Here is a 24,023-nt window from a genome sequence, read left to right as displayed (position 1 = left end):
ACCACACCCAGCTAATTTTGTAATTTTAATAGAAATTACACCATGTTGGCCAGGCTGGTCTTGAACTCCTGACCTCAGGTGATCCACCCACCTCAGCCTCCCAAAGTGCTGGGGAATTAAAATTTTATCTAAAAGTTCTCATTAAGTTAATAAACCAAAAATTACTGTATTTAAAATAAAAAATATTTTGTTTGACGGAGTCTTGCTCTATCGCCCAGGCTGGAGTGCAGTGGTGTGATCTCGGCTCACTGCAAGCTCTGCCTCCCTGGTTCACGCCATTCTGCTGCCTTGGCCTCCCAAGTAGCTGGGACTACAGGCGCCCGCCACCACGCCTCGCTAATTTTTTGTATTTTTAGTAAAGATGGGGTTTCACTGTGTTAGCCAGGATGGTCTCGATCTCCTGACCTCGTGATCTGCCCGCCTCAGCCTCCCAAAGTGCTGGGATTACAGATGTGAGCCACCGCACCCAGCCAGCAACATCTTTTATGAAGATATCTATAAATTCCAAAACAAAACAACTCTGGAAACTAGGGCATGATTTTATGTGTTCGCTGTCACTGTAACACTTGGCTGCGTGGGCCAGAGGGGAACCTGTGTGCCTCTGTATCCAGCCTACTGTGATATGTTGTTTTGATTGGGCTATATGAAGAAAATCTGGCCTCACACAGATAATGTATGGTAGAGTACTGTAACAGCCTTTTCTCCCGAGGGAGGGATATTGTAACAGCCTTTTCTCTCGAGGGAGGGGTACCGTAACAGCCTTTTCTCCCGAGGGAGGGGTACCCCGAGGGAGGGGTACCGTAACAGCCTTTTCTCCCGAGGGAGGGGTACTGTAACAGCCTTTTCTCCCGAGGGAGGGGTATCGTAACAGCCTTTTCTCCCGAGGGAGGGTATTGTAACAGCCTTTTCTCCCGAGGGAGGGGTATTGTAACAGCCTTTGCAGATCATTTGTTCTTTATGAAGGAGTTGGTCTGCTGTTGCAGGCAGAAAAGTTTGGTTTTTCAGCAGAGGGAGGTGTCATTTGTTCATTGAATCTCACAGCGATGCAAAGAGAGGCATGTCTGGGGGCAGGGGCGTGGGTAAAGGATGCCAAATTCTGGGTTCAAATCCCAGCTCGGCCGCTTTCTAGATACGTAAGCATAGACGTGTGACATCACTTCTCCGAGCCTCAGTTTCCTCATTGGTAAAACAGCATAATGCAATCCTTTGCCTGAGAGTCACCACCACTGCCCTCAGTGCCCAGCTCCATGCACCGCAGAGAGGGGCCCTGGCACTCTTGTCTGAAGTCCTGGCTGTGTGCTCCTGCAGTGCTCTTGTGCTTATCACCACATGACACGTACTTCTCCTCCCACCTGCACCCCCGTGTTGGGAACGTGCCTGAGGGCACATTTGCACCTGCACAGATACTCCTGCCAGCGAGTCTCCTGAAAGGCAGGAGGCCAGGAGAGGCCGTGGAGGTGCTCCGTGTCTGGTATTAGACAGTAGCAGCTGGTGGCACGATGATAAGGCTTGGCCCATGAAGAGTCATCTTGTTCCTCTCCATGACATGCACCTGCTGAAAGGCGACTTCCCAGAATCCTCTTGTTTTGTTTAGGGAACAGGGGCAAGAATCCAGCTGAAAGGAGCTGAGTTCACGTGGTCACCTGGAGTGTTTCCTCTTCCTCCTTTAAAAACTATTTCATAGTGTAGTTTAACTTTTATACTTATCAGTTATATGTCCACACAGGTTAAAGAACTACCCTCCCCTTCCTGCTCACCAGAGGTGCACCTTTGTTCTGATTCTCTTGGTGTTTACCCCCTGGAGGTTCCTGTGGCCTCCTGCCAGGCCTGCCCGGGCCACAAGGCACACTTTCCACGCCGCGTCCCTCCCGTCGTCTGTGATAAACTCGGTTCAACGAGCGGCAGTTTTGCATGCTGATGGTTACACTGTAGATGTTGACATCATCGTGGTTTAGTAAATGCCACGGACATCGGAGCCTCCTACAGCAACATGATGACGTGGCCTTTGCTGGGAAACACATCTTCCTGTGTTCCCAGCGTTTCATCTCTGCCTTATTTTTCTTGATTAGTTTTCTATGTATTGATCATCTATCCCTAAACTTTGCTTGCATTGTTCAAGTCTCCTCTCAACATGGTAAACACACAGGACACTCTGTCCACCGTCTTCCCGTTGGTGGCCTGCCCCTGCCTGCCAGGCCAGGACGCCCGGGAGTCACAGGAAACAAGGCCGGACAGGAGGAGGGTGGGGCTCGGGGGCCTGGGCCCCACAGCAGGGCTTGGGCAGGACCCCCTGTGGGTTCTGAGCAGGATCCCACTCAGGTTTTAATGCGGCTACTCCAGCCACTGTTGGGTTCTTCATGAATCCAGTGAGGAATTCTTTAGGAAACAAGGCTTTCCTGGTCTGGCTGGTCACAGCAGAGCTGGTGGGACAGTCTCTGAGAGAATTTGCAGGAGAAACCAGTAGGATTTAATGTGGAGGGGGAAGGAAGGAGGGAGCCACAGACTGAACCCCAGGATCGAGGGTGAGATGCAAAGTGGGAGGGTGGGGGCGCTGCTGTGGAGGAGACCTGAGCTCCTCTGGGGCCACATCGGGGTCTGATGTCTCTTGGGTGTCCCAGTGAGATGCCAGGTGGGCACCTAGGACCCTCCCTGTCCCCATGTTCTAAATTACATTGACGTCGTCTGCCTGGTTGGTGCGGACACTTTCACTCCCCGTGCTGGATGCTCTGTGGCCCTTCGACTGCTAATGTCCATGAGTTTACCTGACAGCTGACTTCTCTCTGTTTTCTCTGCCCTCCCTTCCTGAAACTACCATATTTAGCATATGGGATGCCTGCCTGAGCCCACTGACTTTTTTATCTTTCCTCTCCTGTTTTTCATCTCTTGGTCTTTGTTCTGTTTCTAGGAGACGTCCTTTAGCCCTTCCCTTAGTGTTTTTACTCAGGCTGTTGTATTCTGACCCCTCCGGCCCCCCTTTATGTTACTGGAATGCTCTTTCTCGGGGCATCTCACTCTGGACTCATGGGGGCTGTCGCTTTCCCTGAGGGTATTAACAGGGGGTGGTTTTGGGGGTCTCTTCACTCTGCACAGCCTGGCTGCCTGCAGTTGTTCTAACAGGGGGTGGTTTGGGGGTCTCTTCACTCTGCACAATGTGGTTGCCTGCAGTTGTTCTGCTGGTTGGTTCATAAGCCTACGTCTCTCCCACTAGAGGCTGTCCTGCAATGTCTGCTAATCCCTGACTGCTCCTGCTTCCCACCTGCCACTACGATGCTGAACAGAGCTGAGGCACAGATGGGACCCCTGCTCATAGGATGACTGGGCCGTTTCTTGGAGACTGCACCCTCCCCCCACTGCCACCCTCACAGAGCCATGGCCACAGACGACGGGAGCTGTCACCCTGTCCCAAGTCCTGTCTCTAGGTGGGTGACCCGGCCTGAGCTCTTCAACTTCCCAGGGACAGAAGTTTGCGCACACACGTTCTGGGGCGCAATGTTAGACGCCCTCCTTACTCTTCCTACTGCCCTCGTTGGAGACACCATTCAGCCTGCTGAGTCCTGGAAGCAGACAGAATTCTGACACCAGATCAAGCCTGTCCCAGGGGCAGAGGGTTGGACTTGCTTTTTCTGTATGATACCTAGCAGGGTGGCAACCAGAGGCAGTAGAAGTTTGGGTTTGTTCTCCCACGCTCTGTGTTACAAACTTCCCCCAGATCCAGCTCCTTCCTCCCGGGAAAACCATCCTCGGGCTCCTGAAGTGCCCTTTCCTGAGCTTTCCAAGGACACAACTGCTGCCCCAGCAATCATCACAAGAGAGGAAGATGGGCATAGAAAATAATATACTTACAAAAGAACAGTGTGCAAGGTTCTGCAGATAATTTTTTTTTGTTTTGAGACAGTCTCACTCTGTTGCCCAGGCTGGAGTGCAGTGGCGCAATTTCAGCTCACTGTAATCTCCACCTCCCAGGCTCAAGAGATTCTCCTGCCTCAGCCTCCCGAGTAACTGGGATTACAGGAACCCGCGACCACGCCCGGCTAATTTTTGTATTTTTAGGAGAGACAGGGTTTCACCATGTTGGTCAGGCTGGTCTTGAATTCCTGACCTCGTGATCTGCCTACCTCGGCCTCCTAAAGTGCTGGGATTACAGGCGTGAGCCATCACACCCGGACGGTTCTAAAGGTAATTTGTACTACTGTTTGCCAGTACATGTCTTTGTGTTATTAGTATTTATTTTAGGGGAAAACCCCTCACATTTCAGCCAACTGGACTTTGTGTTTGGCTTTAAATGTTTTCCGCCACTGTCCATCCAACAGTCTAGCTTCATATTGGTATCCTGGTTCCTCAGTCCCTTCGAGGAGAGATTCTCAAATGCGGTCCGTTTAAAATCACCCAAGAAATACAAAAATTAGACAGGCATGATGGCTGGCGCCTGTAGTCCCAGCTACTTAGGAGGTTGAGGCAGGAGAATCACTTGAATCCGGGAGGCGGAGGTTGCGGTGAGCCGAGATCACACCACTGCACACTAGCCTGGGCGACAGAGCGAGACTCCATCTCAAAATAATAATAATAATAAGAAGAAGTAACAACAATAATAATAATAATAATAAAATCACCCAGGAGCTCAGCGTGCAGACCCCCAGCCGCAAAGCCCAGGGAGCCCCTTTTGGGAGGACGGTGCGAGGCTCAAGCAATCGGCGTTCGGAGCGGTCCCGCGCGCCGTTCTGATCCGGGCAGCCCTGGGCTAGCGGAGACCACGGCGCCTGCCTCGGCCACGGCTCACGAGACGCCCGCGGCCCCGACCCCGCCACGAAGGGACAGGCGGGACAGGGGAACACCCGCGCCCGGAACCCGCCGCCACGGCGCCGCGCCAGGGGGACGCGCTTGGGCGACGGACGCGCCGCGCCGGGGAAGGTGTTGGACGCCGGAAGCAGTTGCGTCCCGACTCACAACCCTGCGGGACCCGGCCCGACCCCGGCGCGCGCGTGGCGGAGGACGAGGGAGAGTTGTGGCGAGGCAGATCCTGCCCCGCGGCCGCGGCCGTCTCGTAGGTGCGGGCGGCGGGGCCCACGGGACCGCGGCGGGGTCGGCCGGGCGCAGAGCTCTCGGGGGCGCGGGCTCCGGCGCCCGACCCTGGGCCGCAGCTGGGCTTCAGCCATGGCCCGTGGCGCGGTAGCTTCCCCGCGAGCCGCCTGGGGCCGGGCGTCGGCCTTCCCGGGCCGCCGAGCCTCTCGTGTCCGGTGGGGAGCGGGGAGAGAAGCTGTGCTGACAAGAGGCCCGGTGAGACCGTCGAGCCGGCGGGGTCCGTGTTCAGGCATCCTCAGAGTGAATCGTGTTTGGTTGTGTTTGGAATAAATTCACTTCCATTTTTTACTGGGCCTCAGAAGTCACCCTTGAAGTACTCCCCGTTTAAGTTGTTGGCTGCGTGCACCTTGCTGGGCGCGTGGGGCCCAGGTTCACAGCCGGCCGAGCTCCTGAGGGCAGGTAGATCTGTGAGCAAGCAATGGCGACGGGCGGCCGTGAAGTATTTGGAAGGCACCGCAGGCAGCCCATTCCCTGGAGAGAGGGAAGGTTTAAAGGGGTGAGGCCCGGTGCAGTCAGGAGTTGATGTTGCCGTCCTGAGTCTGAATTCCACCAGGCGGGCCAGGTGCAGTGGCTCACGCCTGTAATCCCAGCACTTTGGGCAGCAGAGGCAGCAGGATCACTTGTGGCCAGGAGTTCAAGACCAGCCTGGGCAACATGGTGAGACCCCTGTCTCTACAAAAAATGTAAAAATTGGCCGGGTGTGGTGGTGCACACCTGCAGTTCCAGTTACTCGGGAGGCTGAGGCACGAGGCTCTCTTGAGCCCAGGAGTCGGAGGCTGCAGTGAGCTATGACAGCACCATTGCACTCCAGCCTGGGCGGCAGAGCAAGACACTGTCTCGATAATAAAACTGAAAAAGAAGACGTGATATTTGAACTGGGCTTGGAAGAATGATTAGGAATTTGCCAGAAAGGGAACACGTTTAGAGATAGGAACACGAATTGTGTCTGGGGCATGGTTGTTGCTTTCCCAGCCTGGGAGGACAGACATTCGTGTTAGGGCCCAAGGCTGGGACCTTGCTGAGGAGGGGGTTCACATGGTGGACCCGGGAGCACAGGTGTTACTACCGGTGGACCCTGGGGACCCTGGGATCTTCGTAGCGTGAAGCCCGGCCCAGGCTGGTGTTCTCTCCGCAGGTGTTGGGGGACATAAGATGAGGCTTCCCTTGCTCTTCCTCCTTTGGCTCTGAACCATCTCCTCAAAGCAGACAGAAATGGTGGATTAAACTGTGGGCTTGGGATAGTTGTAAGTGTCACCTTTCCAGATGGCATTTTTAAAATAGTATTTTTCTTCTTAAAATGGATATGGATTTCAAGCGTATTTTTCCCTTTTGGTTTTTTTTATTTGAACGTACTGCTCATGAATGCAATGTGAATGTCTGTTACTTAAAAATGTAATTTTGAAAACAACCCCCCAAACCACAGGCGTGATACTGAAACGCATCCTGCCCCGCAGGCCAAGCACAACCCTCCTGCCCCACACCCTCATCAGGGCAGCCAACAGGAGGAAGTGCCGGCATCCACTTCAAACACAAGGTCTGGGGGGGTCACGTGTGGTGGTGAACAGGTCAGGTGTCATTTTATTCATGTTGAAACCAGCCCCTTCGTTTGAATGCCAGTGTCATTCTGATCTAGTAATTTTTGTGACGAGGCTCCATGGGGAGCACCCTGCTGAGCACGGCACGGCCATTTGTCTTCTGCCTGGCCTGTGCCAGGCCATTCCTACACTCTCATGTGAAGCCTGTGAGGCAGGTCTTGTTACTGTGCCATCTTAGCGGTGGGAAGTGAAGGGCTAGGCCAGTGAGGAAATGAGGACAAAGGCAGCGGCCATTCAAGTCGAAGCCTGTGGCGACTCTAAACTCTGCCGTTAACCAGCACTCTGGTTAAGACGGAAAAGATGCATCCCACTGGCGCTGCATGTGTGTTCCCGAGAAGCCCCAGTGCCTTAGTGGTCTGATCTGAGAACCTGATGGCTAGAACACCGAGAGGTCCTGCCTCCCTCCCCGAGGGCTGGAGAGCCGCTGTGTTCATTGGTTCAGTGTTTCCAGCACGCCTTCACCAAGGAGGCTGTCCTGGCTCAGGCACCTTTCTCAGCTTCTGACTAGAGTCCTTTCCCAGCCACGTGGCGACGCCACTGACGTCGGGTTATCAGGGTCCCGCATAGCAGGGGTATGAGGCTGGCTGATGAGGGTGGAAGCCCCTGACTGAACTGCATTTGTCTGGTGGGCAGTGTCCCTCCACACTGTGCTCCTGGTGGTGATGGGGAGCCCCACGGTAGAAGGGGTCCCAGTGGTTGAAAGGTGGGGTTCTCTCTGAGGGAGCGGGGGTGCCTCTGGACCGGGAGGTGTGCAGGAAGACCTCGCACAGCCATCTGCCTGAGTAGACTCTGTCTGCTTGTTCGAGGCAGGGCTCTGATCCGATGACTGTGAGGATTCGACCTCTATGCTGAAAAGAACTGATGACTGGGTGCTTCATGGTCTCAAGCCTGAGGGACTTAAAAGCTGGTTTGACGGGGCTGGTTCCGTTTTCCACATGCTTGGTGGGAGAATAAATCAGCACCTCTTTGGAGGGGAGTTTGTCTGTATTTCTCAAAATTAAAGATGACCCAGCAATGTCACTTCCCGGCATCTGTGCCCTAGACACCCCGAGTGAACACAGCCGTAGGTGCCAGGACTCCTCCTTTCCCCCGGCCGACGCTGGCTGGGTCAGGCCCTTCTCACTCTCCATAGGAAGCCTCCCCACCAGGCCCCCCTCCGTCCCTCCTGCCCGTGGCCTCTCCTCATAGCACGTGGGCTCTCTGGGAGCTGGGACCATCTCACACGGGGCCATTCACGTCTGTCACCTCCCAGGGGTTGGTGGCAGGAGTGCCCACCCACAGGCAGCGCTCTGGATTCCGCCCAGGAGAACAGCAGTTTCTTCTCAGCCTGCACTTTGAGTTTGCCCAGCCCAGCTGTGCATGTCAGCATCACCAGCTCTGCTGAGCTCTGGGTTTTGTGGAGAATCCACTCTTACTCTTCCGTGGCTTCGCCCTGCGGGGTGACCCAGGAATTTGTAGAAATGCCAAAAGGGGCACTGTACTCTGGTAGTGTGTGCTGTGTGTGCTCAGCGTGTGGTTAGCGTGTTCACAGCACGAGCTTGAACTCGCTTTGTCAGAACTCGGTTCTTTGTGGTCTGCAGAAACCTTTTCTGCGCAGCAGCTTTAGTTAGAGGAAAGCCGTCATCCCCCTTTCATGTGCTTCTGTCATATTGAGAAACAGCTACACACAATGACAGGCACCTTCTATATTGAGTGAGTGTTGCCAGCCGCCCTAGTGCTCCGCTCCTTACCACCCCAGAAAGCACCGTCCCCTGCTCCACACACCCCAGACACTCCCTGTGGCTCTCAGCAGTGGAAGTCTGGCCTGGGGGCCATAACCCAGAGCACCCAGTGCCCAGTTGGTTTTCTGTGTGTGGATTCTCCTTGTTTCTGTGCCCTCACACCTGTAAAGCAGTGCAGGATTGGTTGGAAGTGAGGAAGGAAGCGTGGTGGGGCCGCCCTGGTTTGCTGCTTTCTGAAGCTGGCACAGCCCACGTGCTGATCTGATGTCTTGTGTCTGGTCAAGCCCAGTTGTTTTCTTGCCGTTCTCTGGGTTTCTCTGTGGTAGCAGAGTCCAGGTGTGTAGGCGGACCAGCCATGGCCCTGCCTCTGAACAGCTGTGGAGGGCAGAACATGGGTGCCTCATGACAGGAGATGATGTGGCCTGCAGGGCTGACCGTTTGGTTGAATTCAGAGAAGACTCACACAGGACGTCCAAGCAGCCCGCGGAGCTGTGCTGAGGTTCAGGGCCCTGCATGGCTCGTTTTCCTCCTGCCTGGGCCAGAGGCAGGAGATCCCCCTGCTGGCTGGGATGGGGGACTTCATGAAGAGCCCCAGGCTACCTGGGAGGCGGAGCTTGCAGTGAGCGGAGATGGCGCCACTGTGCTCGAGCCTGGGCGACAGAGCGAGACTCCGGTCTCAAAAAAAAAAAAAAAAACAAAAGAGCCCCAGGCTAGCGGGGAAACCAGACACCCAAATCAAACAAGCAAAAACCAAGGCCAGTAGTTGAGGGTCTCAAGCACAAAACATACTTTGGCTCTGACACTCTTTATTGTCATGAAGTTTGTTTCGTTAGATAGCTATGAAGTGTTGTGATGGTTTCAAACTAAGAGCAGAAAACAAAACTGTTTAGTACAAACCGCAGAAAATAACACAGTAGCTTTCCCCTTGCAAGTTAATGAAAGAGATGTACTGGAGAGAGAGAACCTGCTGAATGTGGGCACAGATCCCACCGAGGGGGGCATGGTGTGCGGGAGGAGACTCGACAGGGTCATGGGGTCACTGCTGCCCGTTTTCGGGAGACAAGGCTCACAGCTTTATTTTATAATGTTGTCTTTAGCTTGTAAATGAACATGCTTCCCTTCCCCCATTGAGTGTTGAGTGCTGTGCCTGTGGGAAGCGTTAGACACACAGCCTGCGACCTCAGCACAGATGCCCGTTGACAGGTGTCCTCACCGGCCTTCCGGGTTCCAGCGCCAGGCCTGGTGCCTGTCCCGGGAGGATGAGCATTTGCGGTGCCTTCACCTTCTCGTGCCCCTCCACCTGCTGAAGCAGCTGTGCCTGCTGCTCTTGTGAACTGCGAACTTCCCCTTACCTTCTGTCTCTGGCTCGGGAGCTGGGCGAGTTTGAACTTGGCCTTCTTCACTTTTCTGTGTGTGAACAAGTGGTTGCCTTGTTTGTTTACTGAACAGAGTGTGGTTGAGGCAAAATGCTGAGATGAAACCTGACCTAATATGTGTGTATTAGATGGTAGCATCATTGTCAAAATAATACTCGTTCGAAGTCCCTGAAAACCAAACGGAGAACTTGACTACTCTTTGGCCACAGGCCTGGGATGCTGTCAGACCGAGGGCCACTGAGTGCCCAGTGGCAGCAGAGCCCAGAGGGTGCTTCCCCCAGGAAGGGAGGCAGACCAGCCTATTCTTACTTCAGACGCTGAAGTAGGGACAGCACAGTGCCTGAAGGAGCTGTAAAGTTGGGGGCTTGAAACCAGAGCAAGTGACTGTTGTTTACTCCAGCAGGCCACTTCAGCGCTGGGAAGGAAACATGGTCACTTCTGCTGTCGTAAAGAGCCTGAGAAAGCAGATTGTCCCGTGCGCTCGTGAGTCGAGCAAAGCTTCGATTATAAAGGGCCAGGGATGCAGGAGCCTGGTGGAAAGTGCCGCCCCATCTTCTCGCTCTGTAATGCGGGGGCTCTGCCCCGGCCTGTGTCCGCATCCTGGGGCGGTGTCCCGTGGCCAGTGTCCTCTGGCCGCAGAATGCATGTTGCAGAATTGGACCAGCCCTCACGCGTCACGAGCTTTGGGCCCACAGGCGGAGGCACCCTGGGTTGTTCTCGGGCTCCTTTCTCTGAATGAAGAATTCCAGTGGACGGCGGGCCCGCACGGCCCCTCCCAGGGAGCCCTCGCTTCCTGCTGATTTATTTGTTATTTAGTAGTTAAGTTTTTGGGGGGAAAGGAGAGAATTATAGTTCAGCGTAAAACATGTTCTCTAGCCCTGTGAATTGCCTGATTTAAAGCTTGGCTTGGCGCAGTGGCTCACACCTGTAATTTCAACACTTTGGGAGGCCGAGGTGAGTGGATCACTGGAGGTCAGGAGTTGGAGACCAGTCTGGTCAGCATAGTGAACCCCTCGTCTCTACTAACAATACAAAAATTAGCCAGGCGTGGTGGTGCACACCTATAATCCCAGCTATTCAGGAGGCTGGGAGGCAGGAGAATCACTTGAACCCAGGAGGCGGAGGTTGCAGTGAGCCCATATCACGCTATTGTACTCCAGCCTGGGTGACAGACCAAGACCACATCCTAGATAGATAGATAGATAGATAGATAGATAGATAGATAGATAGATAGATAGATAGACAGACAGACAGACAGACAGACAGAGCGGGTGAGACTTCATCTCAGATAGATAGTAAAGAGAGAGAAAGGAAAAAAAGGTGAGAGAGAGGAGAGAGAGAAAGAAAAGAAAAGAAGGAAAAAAGCATAGCTTACACCTGCCATAACCCCAGGACTTTGGACCAGCCTGGGCAACATAGTGAGACCTTGTCTCTACCAAAAAAAAAAAAAAAAAAAAAAACTGGGTATGGTATCACCTGCCTGTGGGCCCAGCTACTAGGGAGGCTGAGGCCGCAGGATGGCATGAGCCCAGGAAGTCGAGGCTTCAGTGAGCCATGATTGCATCACCACACTCCAGCCTGGGCGACACAGCAAGACCCTGTCTCAAGAAAAACAAAAAACAAAAAAGAAAAAAACGAACCTTGGCACCTCACCACATTTCCACTACATACCTGCGTGGGAAGGGTCTGAGAGAGGCAGCGCTGTGTCTGCCTCAGGGGCGGGGTCTCCAGGCCATGCCTGTTGTGAGCAGGGGCTGTGCTAAGCTCTTCTCCACACTTCCCCTCACGGGTGGTTTTCCAGGCTCAGGATTCTAAAACCCATTATTCAGAGTACCTTAAGTGTGTTGAATTTTATATGCTTCTCCTTGGTTTTACCTAGTTTATTTCACTGTTTAGAATTTTGTGTGATTTGGGAATCCTTAAACCCATGAAGCGAAATAGAAAGCTGAGATGCTGGGTGCGTACGGAACGTTCCAGCAGTGTGGGTGAGGAAGGCTGAGGCGGCCTGTCTGGTGCGCTGCCTCATGACTGAAGGTGCAGCAGGCGTACCTGGCAGGGTACTGGGGAGGTGTTTTAAATCCTGTCTTGGCCACGTTCGGGTGGGACAGTTGGGCACTCACGTTCTGTGCCTTGCCTTTGTCCAGGTCGGCCCCAGGAGGCTCCTGGGAACGCCTGTCAGTGCGATGCTGCCCCATGTGATGCTCACCTTCCCGCGCCTGGGCTGTGCCTTGGCCTCCTGCCGGCTGGCTCCTGCGAGACACAGAGGAAGTGGTCTTCTGCACACAGCCCCGGTGGCCCGCTCAGACAGGAGTGCCCCGGTGTTCACCCGTGCCCTGACCTTTGGGGACAGAATCGCCGTGGTTGACCAGCACAGCCGCCACACATACAGGGAGCTTTATTCCCGCAGCCTTCGCCTGTCCCAGGAGATCTGCAGGCTCCGCGGGTGTGTCGGCGGGGACCTCCGGGAAGAGAGGGTCTCCTTCCTGTGCGCTAACGACGCCTCCTACGTCGTGGCCCAGTGGGCCTCGTGGATGAGCGGCGGTGTGGCAGTCCCCCTCTACAGGAAGCACCCCGCGGCCCAGCTGGAGTATGTCATCTGCGACTCCCAGAGCTCTGTGGTCCTCGCCAGCCAGGAGTACCTGGAGCTCCTGAGCCCAGTGGTCAGGAAGCTGGGGGTCCCGCTGCTGCCGCTCACACCAGCCATCTATACTGGAGCAGTACAGGAGCCAGCAGAGGTCCCAGTCCCAGAGCAGGGGTGGAAGGACAAGGGCGCCATGATCATCTACACCAGTGGGACCACGGGGAGGCCCAAGGGCGTGCTGAGCACGCACCAAAACATCAGGGCTGTGGTGAGTGCCGCCCCGTGCCGTGATGGCTTCGGTTACGGCTTAGCACTCTGGGTGGGCTCTGGGCCAGAAGCACATCTTTTCATTCGCTTTTCTGTGGAGTCGTTCACAGTTGTCACCATCCTGCAGACCCGTGTGAGATACACGGATGCAGGCCCGCAGGGTGTGGCCGCTGGCAGGACGGCTCCAGGAGTGGCCGAGCACAAAGGCTCAGGCAGGGGCGAAGCCTTCAGGTGTAGAGGGATTGAGGGGCCGCCGAGTGACCCTGCCAGGACCATGCTGCATGAGGCAGAAGGGACCACTCACTGCCTGTGATGCTGAGGGGCTTTTCAGAGGCCAGCCACGTGTTAGGATGTGTAGTCAGGACCCCACATACACCCACATCTTACTCGTTTTTTGTGTGTCCTGTGACCTCAGTCACATCTTCACAGAACTCTCCAACCACATCACTTACCTGTCATTTGTATAGTGTCATAACGTCTCCTATGCAGTTGAAGCAATAAAGTAAAAATGAAAACCAAAAGCCACAAAGGGGAAGGCAGGAAGTGGACCCCACGGAGTCGTGGGCTGATGAGGCGCCATGGGCACGCAGCAGGCTGCGCCCTGGGTGGCCTGCGCCGTCACTCCTGGAAGCAGCGCGCCTGTCGGGAGGCACGGGCTCCGGACTCCTCTGTCCTTGTTCAGGGGAGTGACACTCACATGTGCTTCTCTCTGGAGCCTGTGCAGGCAGCAGGCAGTGTCCTCCGTGAGATTGGACAGAGGATTCAGTGGGCCGTGCCTCACGCTGCTTCTCAGTAAGAGCTGAGGATGTGCTCTGGAGCCTGGCCTGGGTTCTGTCCCGGCTGGGCAGGTGACGATAATTCACGAATTGACAGAGCTCTGTGTGGGCAGTGCTGTTAGCTGAGCCAGTGGTTGGGCTGGGAGTCAATTCCAGCCTGAATGGCTCTGGGTCCCTGAGTCCCAGGCTTGGGCAGGGGCGGAGCTGGGAATGGCGATGCTGGGACGGAGCTCTGTCGGCCTGGTATCTGCAGAGCCACTCCCCCACCTTCTAAATTCCCTAAAGTCCCCGGCTGTGTGTGGCGCTGTCCTCTGTCCCCAGGGTAAGTGAGTGACCCAGCAGATCTGCTGTGGTTTTGTCGTCATCTTGAGAGGCTGCTAGAGGGGAGCAACAAAGAGCTGACCTTCTCCTTCCCCTTCCTCAGCTGGGAGGCCCAGAGCTCCCGTCCCTGAGCCCCAGGTCTGTGTGTGCTGTTGCCACAGTCCTGCTGCCGCTCTCAGCTGCACTGTCATCCCCCGCAGGTGACCGGGCTGGTCCACAAGTGGGCGTGGACCAAAGACGACGTGATCCTCCACGTGCTCCCGCTGCACCACGTCCATGGTGTGGTCAACGCGCTGCTCTGTCCTCTCTGGGTGGGAGCCACCTGTGTGATGATGCCTGAGTTCAGCGCTCAGCAGGTGAGTCGGGCTCAGGGCTCTCGGCCGCGCCTCAGACCAGGCGCCTTTCGCTGGGTGGGGTCAGGGCTCTTGGCCCCGCCGTCAGACCAGGCACCTTTCCCTGGTGTGCAGTCACCCCTATCCACAGGGGGCGCGCCGATGCCGAGACCCTGGGTAGCATGGAACCCTGTACCTACGATGCTTTTTGCTATATATACGTACCTATGATAAAGCTTAATTTATAACTTAGGCACAGTAAGAGGTTAACAATAACAGAACAGTTATAACCATGTACTGTAATCAAGTTATGTGAAAGTGCTCTCTCTTCAAAATACCTTCCAGTACTGTGCTCATCTGTTGTGAGACTGCAGTGGGCCATGCGTCACTGAAACCGTGAATAGTGAGACTGGATGAGCGAAGGCGGCTGTACAGGCCCTGCTGCCTGCAAGCTCCTGCGGCTGCAGCGAATGCTCACGCACTTGGTTTAAAATAATGCGAGTTTGTTCTTACGTGCCTGGAGGCCAGGATCCTGAGACGAGTCTTGCGGAGCTGATGCTGGGTGTGGTGGGGCTGCTCCGTCGGGAGGCTCCAGGGCAAAGTCCGTTCCTGCCTCTTGCAGCTCTAGAGGCCGCCTGTGTCCTTGGCTCCAGCTGCTTCACGTCCAGCTCTGTTTCTGCAGGCGCATGGCCTTCTCTCCGTAGTCAGGGCTCCCTCGGCTTCCCTTTGTACAGCCTACGCGGATATTCCAAGATAATCTCCCATCTTGAGGTCCTTCGCTTCACCCACCTGCAGTTCCCACCACTGCGTGAGGTGACACATTCGGGGTGCAGGGTCCAGAGCGCAGGGCGTGACCCCTTGAGCTATGATGTGGCCACTGTGGCAGCCCTCGGTTACTCCAGAGTACTGGCCCAGATGGAGAGCTGCTTGCTGCAGGGGGTTACTTTGGAGTATTGGCCCAGCTGGAGGGCTGCCGTGGAGTCTCTGTCTCCCCTCTCTGCATGGCTTCCTCTATAGCGTCTCCTTTGGAGCAGGCAGGGAGGGAAGGACGCGGTGCTGGCCACACAGAGCACTGGGGTGGGAGCAGTCATCGCCGAGTTGCTGCGCGCAGCCTTGCCTGTGCAGGGCTGTCTCCAGGGCAGATCAGGGATGCTGCTTTGGAGGGAAGGGACCTGGGCTCGAGTGGGGACCCTCTGCACAGCGTCGGGCCTCGCCTGTCAGTTGGGGATGGCAGTGGCTTTTAGGAGTTGCTGTGGCCCTGTGTGTATTCTAGCTGACTGCAAGCGAGAGCCCTGCGGAGGGCATGAGAGGCAGGCCTTGAGCCCACAGGAAGGACGAGGTGTGCGTATGTCACAGGTGCAGTGTAGCGGAGCCCTCCGGGGAGGCCATGGACACGCATGTCACAGGTGTGGTAAAGCGGAGCCCTCCAGTGAGGCCATGGACGTTTACCAATCTCTGCCCATATAATGAATACGCCTTTTATTCACAGGAAAAAGGTTTAAAAAGTGGATGTAGGGAAAAGCCCTTAGGATTTGGATCGTATCATGATCATTCTCAGCACAGAAGAGCCCATCTCTGAGGCCAGATGCCTGGGGCTGGGCTCCTAGTCTGTGCGGGATTGTTCTGCGGGGCAGACGTCCCAGCCAACAGAGGCACAGCCCTAAAGCCCAGAGCACAGCAGCCACCAGTGGTCGGCCCCACACTCACTGCTCTTGCCAGGACTCTTCCTGTCTGAAGTCTTTCTGGCCCCATCGAAGGCCGTGTGGAGCTCTGAGGCCTCTGACGGGGAGCTCAGGACCCAAATCCTAGTCAGGTGTGAGTTTCTCCCGGAAGGGGTCCCTGCAAGCAGTCAGCCCCGCCCACCTCCCCTCTGCTTCTGCTGCAGCTGAGAGGCTCCGCCCACCTCCCCTCTGCTTCTGCTGCGGCTGAGGCCCATCTTCTTCACCACGGGGCGTCCGACCCCACACGGTGGCTGGAGGTGGAGAGAAGGCAGCTCATCTGGCCCTCCACCTCTCTGACCTTCAGTCTCATCCCCAGAAAATAAGAGTGGAGCCCGGCTCACAGTGGGCACAAACTTTGAAAAGAGAAGGGGCTCTTCTCTAGCCTCCGCTGGAGGGAAGGTCTCACAAGAGAAGCCAGTATGTAGAACAGCTTTCTAAGAGCAAGTGAGCCTGTTTCTTCACAGATGGTAACATTGCACTTTAGAGAAAGACCTCTTTAAAATCTAGCAGTTACTACCGTGCCAAAGAGAGGTGGCTGCCAGCACACTTGGGTCATTAGCCGTCAGCTCCCTCCACTGCTCTTCAGGACGCCTGTAGCCACAGAGCCTCCCTGAGGGCCCCGTCGCCAGAGTCACCTCCTGAAGAGCCTCCCTGAGGGCCCCGTCGCCAGGGTCACCTCCTGAAGAGCCTCCCTGAGGGCCCCGTCGCCAGGGTCACCTCCTGAAGAGCCTCCCTGAGGGCCCCATCTCCCTGACACATTCCACATTCTTGTAGGCTTCAGCCCTTATTTTTCACGGACATCTCAGCACTGACCCCAGCTGCGACACAGCGGTCTGTTAACACGGCAGACACTGCAGCTGCCTCATCTGCGTGGTCCATCCCGGAGACATCTGCCTGGCGCTCTGCTCCAGGCCTTCCTGGCTCCCCTGGTAGGGATCTGGCTCAGTGACCCCACCCTCCTTGTGGCTCTCTCTGGGGTGCGCCCTGCATGGACACAGCTGTCCTTGGTGAACGTCTGCTGAGTCAAAGTGGTTTTGCTGCAGTGAGTTCCCCGTGAGTGCACTCTGTGGGTGGTGCAGCGCCTGGTATGTAGGGACCTTCGATGCCTTTGCTGTGTCTCTGGGGGCTCCTCTGACGGGGCTGCTCCCTCTCCGCCCTGAGCCCCTCCTTTCCTTTGGCTGTCAGCTCTGTCCAGGGTATCAGTTTCTGTGCCTCTGACTGGGCCCCCTCAGCCTGCCTCACCTCGGCCCCTGTCCGTTGGCAGCCTGGCCCTGAACCTCTGTTGGGGGCTGCCCGGGTGCTGATGGTGGCTGGTCTGCCATGGTCACTTGGGCAGAGGCAGCAACGGCCACTGTCATGGACTGTGCCAGGGTGAGATGCAGCTGGCAGGGGCAGAGGTAGAACATCTCCCAGGGAGCTGAGGACAGGTTGGTTCCGTCCTCCCGAGTAAAGAGTGTGTTACCCTCAGGGCGAGAGGCAGGTGGGTGCGGGTGCTGGCGCAGGCCAGCTGTCAAGGATCTGGGCTTTCTCATCTTGCTGATTCTCCAGCACTGCATAAATGACACCACCTGGCCCTTTCCAGTGCCCGCAGGCACGTGGCTTGGGAGCTGCTGCTGCGGCGTCTCTGCCCAGGGGCATCTGCCATGGGGGTCTCTGCCTTGGGGTCTGTGTCCCAAGGGCGTCTGCCCAGGGATTTCTGCTCCAAGAGTGTCTGCCCTGCGGTCTCTGCCTGGGGGTCTGCTGTCATCTTCCAGACACTGCAGACTGGCTCATTAATGGACACCGGAAAGTCTCAGACCTTCCACAGACATAGGAAAACCTCAGACCTTTAACGGACATGGGAAAGCCTCAGACCTTCACCATTTTTGACACTTACTTGGGATTTTTCTCTAAACTATGCTGTCAAAACTTAATTTTTTTTTTTTTTTTTTTTTTTTGAGATGGAGTCTCGCACTGTTAGCCTTGCTGGAGTGCAATGGCTCAATCTCGGCTCACTGCAGCCTCCGCCTCCTGGGTTCAAGCGATTCTCCTGCCTCAGCCTCCTGAGTAGCTGGGACTAGAGGCACCTGCCATCACAGCCAGCTACTTTTTTGTATTTTTAGTAGAGATGGGGTTTCACTATGTTGGCCAGGCTGGTCTAGAACTCCTGACCTCATGATCCACCTGCCTCAGCCTCCCAAAGTGCTGGGATTACAGACGTAAGCCACTATGCCCAGCTGAAAACTTAATATTTAAACAAATTTGATGCTGTGGCTACAAAAGATTGCAACTCTTTTCCATAAACTCCAAGTTTCAGGGTTTTGCAACTTTAGGAATTTCTATGTGTAAAATCCAGCTGTCAGCGTTATTGAACATTGGGGTTTTGTCTAAGATTGTGTTGAAGAATGTGTAGGATACAAGTGTGGGGTGACCAGACACCTGCGGTGGTGCTGAACGATCTTAGACGCAGTGTCTTCAAGTCATCCTGCACAGAGGGCCGTGGGTGTCAGTGCCTTCAGGTGACAGATGGGGTTGGGGGACAGGATGAGGACACCGGAAGATGGATGTGCAGCCACAGCCTCTGGAGATCAAAGTCGCCGCTGACGAGACAGCCAGAGGATCAGATCAGTCGCTTGTCTCCAACAGCGCTGCCCTGGCCAACTTCCTCAGGATTGCAGCATGGACTCAGAAGGGCAGGGCAGCAAATCAGGGCGGCCGGGGGTGGCTCCTCGGAGCAGCCTGCGTGGGAACTGCCATCTGGCAGGGTCTGTGCTGTGGCAGCTCAGGTTAGAGCAACAGGCCTGCTCCTGCCGCCTCAGAAGCACTTACTAGTTAGTCAAATGTTATGGCGCCCTTCAGGGGGCCTCCAGGTCTTGCAGGTCTTGGAAGTGTGGCAACGCATTGGGATGTGCTGGAGAAAGGAGGTCGCGCTCGGCTCTCAGTGCCCTCTGAAGATTTGGATGAATTCCAAGAAAGACCATCCTTCGTGTCTTTCACCTCCGCGCCTGCTCCCTGCCCCTCAACCTTGTCCCGTTTCGTGCATGCTCTCCCCGCCTCAGCACCATCCTGCTACACGCGTGCTCTCCCCGCCTCAGCACCATCCTACTACATGCGTGCTCCGTTTTCTGTGCCTCAGTGTCACGTTTTTGTTTCTGGTTCACTGTACTGTTTGACAGTTGATCCGTGTGTTGCATCAAATGCAGTTTGTTCTTTTTACGTTGCTGTGTTGTATTTCCTAGTGTGCAGAAGCCACAGTGCGCTTATCCATTCTGCTCTTGAAAGACTTGGGATTGTTTTCAGTTTGTGGCTATTAGAAGTCACGGTTGCTATGAACATTCTCACACTGATGTCCCTGTGGACATTTCTCTTGGATCCGCACCTCCTGGTGCTGGCTCACAGGCTAGACGTATGTTTCATTTGAGTAGAAACTGTGGAAGAGTTCTCAAACGTGGCTGCATGTTTCATGCACCCCAGTCCCAAACGCGGCTGCATGTTTCATACGCCCCCAGCCCCATTCTGCTGGTACCAATTTACTGTATTAGTCTGTGTGTGCACTGCTGATAAAGACATATCCAAGACTGCGAAGAAAAAGAGGTTTAATTGGACTCACAGTTCCACATGGCTGGGGAGGCCTCAGAATCATGGCGGGAGGCAAAAGGCACGTCTTACATGGCCGGCGGCAAGAGAAAATGAGGAAGAAGCAAAAGCGGAAACCCTTGATAAACGCATCAGATCTTGTGTGACTTATTCACTGTCATGAGAACAGCACAGGAAAGACCGGCCCCCATGACTCAATTACCTCCCCCTGGGTACCTCCCACAATATGTGGGAATTCTGGGAGATACAATTCAAGTTGAGATTTGGGTGGGGACACTATCAAACCATATCAGGAGACCTTAAATTTGTTAAATTACCCACACATCTCCTCTTCTGGTGCCTTCATTTGTCCCTACAGAGGTTCTCCAGGAAGCACCGTGCTTCCCTCTAACTCATTTCCCTTCAGCCTGGAGAACTTCTTTTCGATAGTCCTTGTAGTGCAGCTTTGCTGACAACAAATCCCTCAATTTTGTTTCACTGAAAATGTTTTTATTGCACCTTCCCTTTTCAAAAACAGCTCTATGGAGATACAGTTCACACACCACAAAATTCACTATTGTAAATTATGAATTATGTAGCCATTACCTCAAACCAGTGTCCATGTCCCCCATTCCCAGCCCCTGGTAACCACAAATCTGCTTTCTGCCTCTAGACTTTCCTTATTTGAGATGGCAGCGTGTGCAAATGGGGTGTGTCACACTCAGTGTTTTATTCCAGCTTCTTTCACTTGCAGGATGGTTCTGAGTTTCATCCGTGTTCTACTGTGTGTATTAATAGCTTGTTCCTGAATAGGACTTCATTGTATATGGATATACCACATTTTCCTCATCCGTTCATCTGGACATACCACATTTTCCTCATCCATTCACTATCTGATGGGCATTTGGACTGTTTCAGTTTGGGGCTATTATGAATAATGCTGCTGTGAACATTTACATATAAATCTCTGTAGACATGCTTTCATTGATCTTACATAGACACAGAGGGTTACAATTGATGGGTTGTATGGTGACTTTCTGTTGAATGTTTTAAGAAACTGGCAAACTGGCCGGGCACGGTGGCTCACACCTGAAATCCTAGCACTTTGGGAGGCCGAGGCAGGTGGATCACTTGAGGTCAGGAGTTCGAGACCAGCCTGACCAACATGGTGAAACTCTGTCTGTACTAAAAATACGAAATTAGCCGGGCACCGTGGTTCACACCTGTAATCCCAGCTACTCGGGAGGCTGAGGTAGGAGAATTGCTTGAACCCAGGGGGCGGCGATTGCAGTGAGCCAAGATCATACCGCTGCGCTCCAGCCTGGGCAACAGAGCAAGACTCTGTCTCAAAAAAAAAAAAAGAAAGAAAAGAAACTGGCAAACTGTTTTCCAAAATGGCTGTGTTGCTGTACATTCTCACCAGCAGCATATGAGAGTTTTCATTTCTTTATGTGCTGCCAACACTTGTCACAGGCTTCAATTTGCGTTTCCCTAATGACTCCTGATGTTAAGCTTTTTTTTTTTTTTTTTTTTTGAGATGGAGTCTCACTCTCGCTCAGGCTGGAGTGCAGTGGCTCAGTCTTGGCTCACTGCAATCTCTGCCTCCTGGGTTCAGGCGCTTCTCCTGCCTCAGCCATCTCAGCAGCTGGGATTACAGGCGCACAGCTCCAGGCCCAGCTAATTTTTTGTATTTTTATAGAGACGGGGTTTCACTGTGTTGGCCAGGCTGGTCTTGAACTCCTGACCTCAAGTAATCTGCCTGCCTCAGCCTCCAAAAGTGCTGTGATTATAGGCGTGAGCCACCGCACCCGGCCAGATGTTGAGCATTTTTTATGTTTATTTTTACTTTTTTCCTTTTAAATTATTTTTGTAGAGACAGAGCCTCCCTGTGTTGCCCAGGCTGGCCTCACACTCCTGTGCTCAAGGGATCCTCCCGCCTCAGCCTCCCAGAGTGCCGGGATTACAGATGTGAGCACTGCACCCAGTGCTGTTTTTTATGTTCTCGTTTGCATCCGTATGTAATCTTTGGTGAACTGTCTAATGAAATCTTTTGACCGTTTTTAAATTGGGCTATTTGTCTTCTTATTGGGTTGTAAGAGTTCTCTGTGTATTCTGGATACAAGTCTCTTTTCAGATGTATGGTTTGCAAATATTTCCTCCAACTGCAGCTTGTCTTTTAATTTTCTTAATGTGTATTTTGAAGCACACATTAATTTTGATGAAATTCATTTTATAAAAAAATTTTTAAAATAAATTCATTTTATCAATTTTTAAACTTTATAGATTGTGCTTTTGGTATCTTGTCGGAGAAGTCTTTGCCAAACCACAGGTCATGTCATGAAGATACTATACTCTCTTTTGTTTTTTCTTAGAAGTTTTCTAGTTTTAGCTCATACATGGAGGTTTCTGACCCACTTTAGGTTAATTCTGCATATGGTGTGAGGTAGGGTCTAGGAATCACCTTCTGCACGGAGATATTCAGTGTATCAGTGCCATTTGTGAGAAAGATTATCCTTTTGTCCTTTCCCCTATTGGGGACTTGGCTTCTTTGCCAAGAATCACTTGACCAGATATCTATGCATTGGTTTATTTCTGGACTCTCAACTGTGTTCTGTGGGTGTCTTGTCTAATCTTACACAGCATCTCACTGTGTTCATTACTTCTGGTTTACATCAGTTATGGAGTTGGGAACTGTGTGTTCTCACCTTTAATCTGCCTTTTGAAATATATTTTGGATCTTCTGGGTCCTTTGCCTTTTCGTGTAAAACGTAGGATAAATGTATCAATTTCTGCAAAATAAAGCTTGCTGGAATTTTGGGAAGATTGCTTTGAAGCTGGAGCTCAGGGTGGGAAGAACTGCCATCTTCACAACGTGGAGTGTTCCCGTCTGCGAGCCTGGCCTCTCTCTACCTGCTTATCTGTTCCCCCTCCCTCCCTCGGTGGCAGTGTTGTGGGTGTTGCTCCGCGGTGCTGCCGTCTCCCGCACTCTGGTCGCCTGTGTCTTTGCTTTCCCATCTGCGCGTCAGCCTAGATCACTCCCGTTGACTGTGTCTGACTTTTTCCCTCTTTTCTGCTGTGTCTTGTTTGTTATTAGGTCTACTGAAAGAGTTCATTTCAGATCTTGTGTTTTTCAGTTTTATGAGTTTTTGCAGTTCCACTTCTTTTTGCAATTCTCCATTTTCCCCACGTTGTTCATCTTTTCTTCTAAATTCCTTAATCTGCTTATTGCAGTTATTTGAAGGGCCTTGTCTGGCGATTCTGACGTTTGGATTTCCTGAGACTTCTTCCCTTCAATTAGACGTCACATCTTTGTGTCCTTACATGCTTTGTAACTTTGAAGGGTTCCCAGTCTTTGTCTTTAAAAGGATGATATTATTTCTTCCCTGGAGATTCCTGCCTTTCTCTGCCAGGCAGCTGCGGTGAGGCACTCATCACTGCAGTCCAATGAGGAGATGAGATGGGCTGGGGCTGGACTGTGGCATCGGCATCCACCGACCCCAGTTTCAACGCCGTGTGGGTAAGATCTGTCCTGTGTGTCCTGGGCCTCCCTTAGGTGCTGACCCCACAGCACGAAGCGTGCCCTCCGCCCTCCGCCACACCGTTTGGGGCTCCGTGTGGAACACTGCGGGTAGAGAGGGCCACGGAAGGAATGCGGCTCACCAGCTCTTCCTGAAGCTTTATGGGCGACGCGAGAAACCGCTAATGAGTGAGGAACTTAAAACACTTAAAACCTAACCACTCACATCTCTCCAGGCCTCAGATACCGAAGCCCTTTTCCAGCTCGATTCACGATTGCTCTTCCCCTCACAGGCCAGAGGCAGCTGTCTCGCGCAACATGGCTTCTGTGGGAAGGGGTCAGAGTCTGAGGCACCCATTTTAGACGGGAGGCGCTGCAGACTCTTGAATGTGAACCATGAGAACGCTGTGCCTGGAGCCAGGAGCCTCCGCCGCGGGCCTCTGTGCCTACTCCTCTTCCCACCGAGTGCTTCCTTTCCTTCGTAGGTCTGGGAAAAGTTCTTAAGTTCTGAAACGCCGCGGATCAACGTCTTTATGGCAGTGCCTACAATATACACCAAGCTGATGGAGTACTACGACAGGCATTTTACCCAGCCACACGCCCGGGATTTCTTGCGTGCAGTTTGTAAAGAAAATATTAGGTAAGTGAAAAGAGCCCCCTTTCCCGTTCAGAAAGTCTTAAGATCAACAGATATGACTTATTTCTAATAAATCACTTCTACCAAGTTCTGGGAAGCCGTGCTTTCCATTTCCTTTCAATGTTCCCTCTCTCTCTACCCATCACTCTCTCTACCTCTCTACCTGTCTCTCTCTCTACTCCTCTGTGTGTATATCTATAATCTCTTCCACGTCAATAGCTGCCTGGATTCTGTATCGCTCTCTCTGTCACTCTCTGTCTCTCTATCTCTCTCTCTTTCTTTTTGTCTCTCTCTCTCCATCTGTCTCTATCTCTCCGTCTCTCCATCTATCTGTCTTCTCTGTCTCTCTTGTCAGACTCTCCATCTGTCTTTGTCTTCTCCCTCTCCATCGCTCTTCATCTATCTTTCCGTCTGTCTCTCTGTCTTCTCTTTCTGTATCTCTCCTGCCTCTCCATCTGTCTCTGTCTCTCCATCTCTCTGTCTCCATCTGTCTGCTCTCTCTCCTGTCCATCTCTCTCTCTGTCATGGAGTCTGAAGGACAAGGG

At 53.5% G+C, this 24,023-nt stretch overlaps 1 protein-coding gene across 8 annotated transcripts in view; it reads left to right on the top strand.

Moving 5' to 3' along the window:
* The first annotated feature begins 4,923 nt into the window (after positions 1-4,923).
* Positions 4,924-24,023, top strand: part of ACSF3 (acyl-CoA synthetase family member 3) — a 61,649-nt gene continuing 42,549 nt past the window's right edge. For 6 of the 8 annotated variants that reach the window (XR_009213983.1, XR_009213982.1, XR_009213984.1 and 3 more), the window contains exons 1-4: positions 4,924-5,045; positions 11,916-12,620; positions 13,917-14,072; positions 23,327-23,481. Coding sequence is in view for 5 of the 8 variants with exons in the window: in XM_032156182.2 (XP_032012073.1) it covers positions 11,955-12,620; positions 13,917-14,072; positions 23,327-23,481 (977 nt within the window). In the remaining 3 variants the exon portion in view is untranslated. Of the gene's footprint in view, positions 5,046-5,181; positions 5,275-11,915; positions 12,621-13,916; positions 14,073-23,326; positions 23,482-24,023 lie in introns of those variants that run through there. The other 2 variants (XM_032156183.2, XM_032156184.2) reach the window with 2 other exon arrangements.

The sequence above is a fragment of the Hylobates moloch genome, unplaced genomic scaffold (genome assembly GCF_009828535.3).
Source record: "Hylobates moloch isolate HMO894 unplaced genomic scaffold, HMol_V3 SCAFFOLD_6, whole genome shotgun sequence".
Taxonomy (NCBI): domain Eukaryota; kingdom Metazoa; phylum Chordata; class Mammalia; order Primates; family Hylobatidae; genus Hylobates; species Hylobates moloch.
The sequence above is the reverse complement of the archived record's forward strand: the minus strand, read 5'-3'. Positions and strand labels throughout refer to the sequence as shown.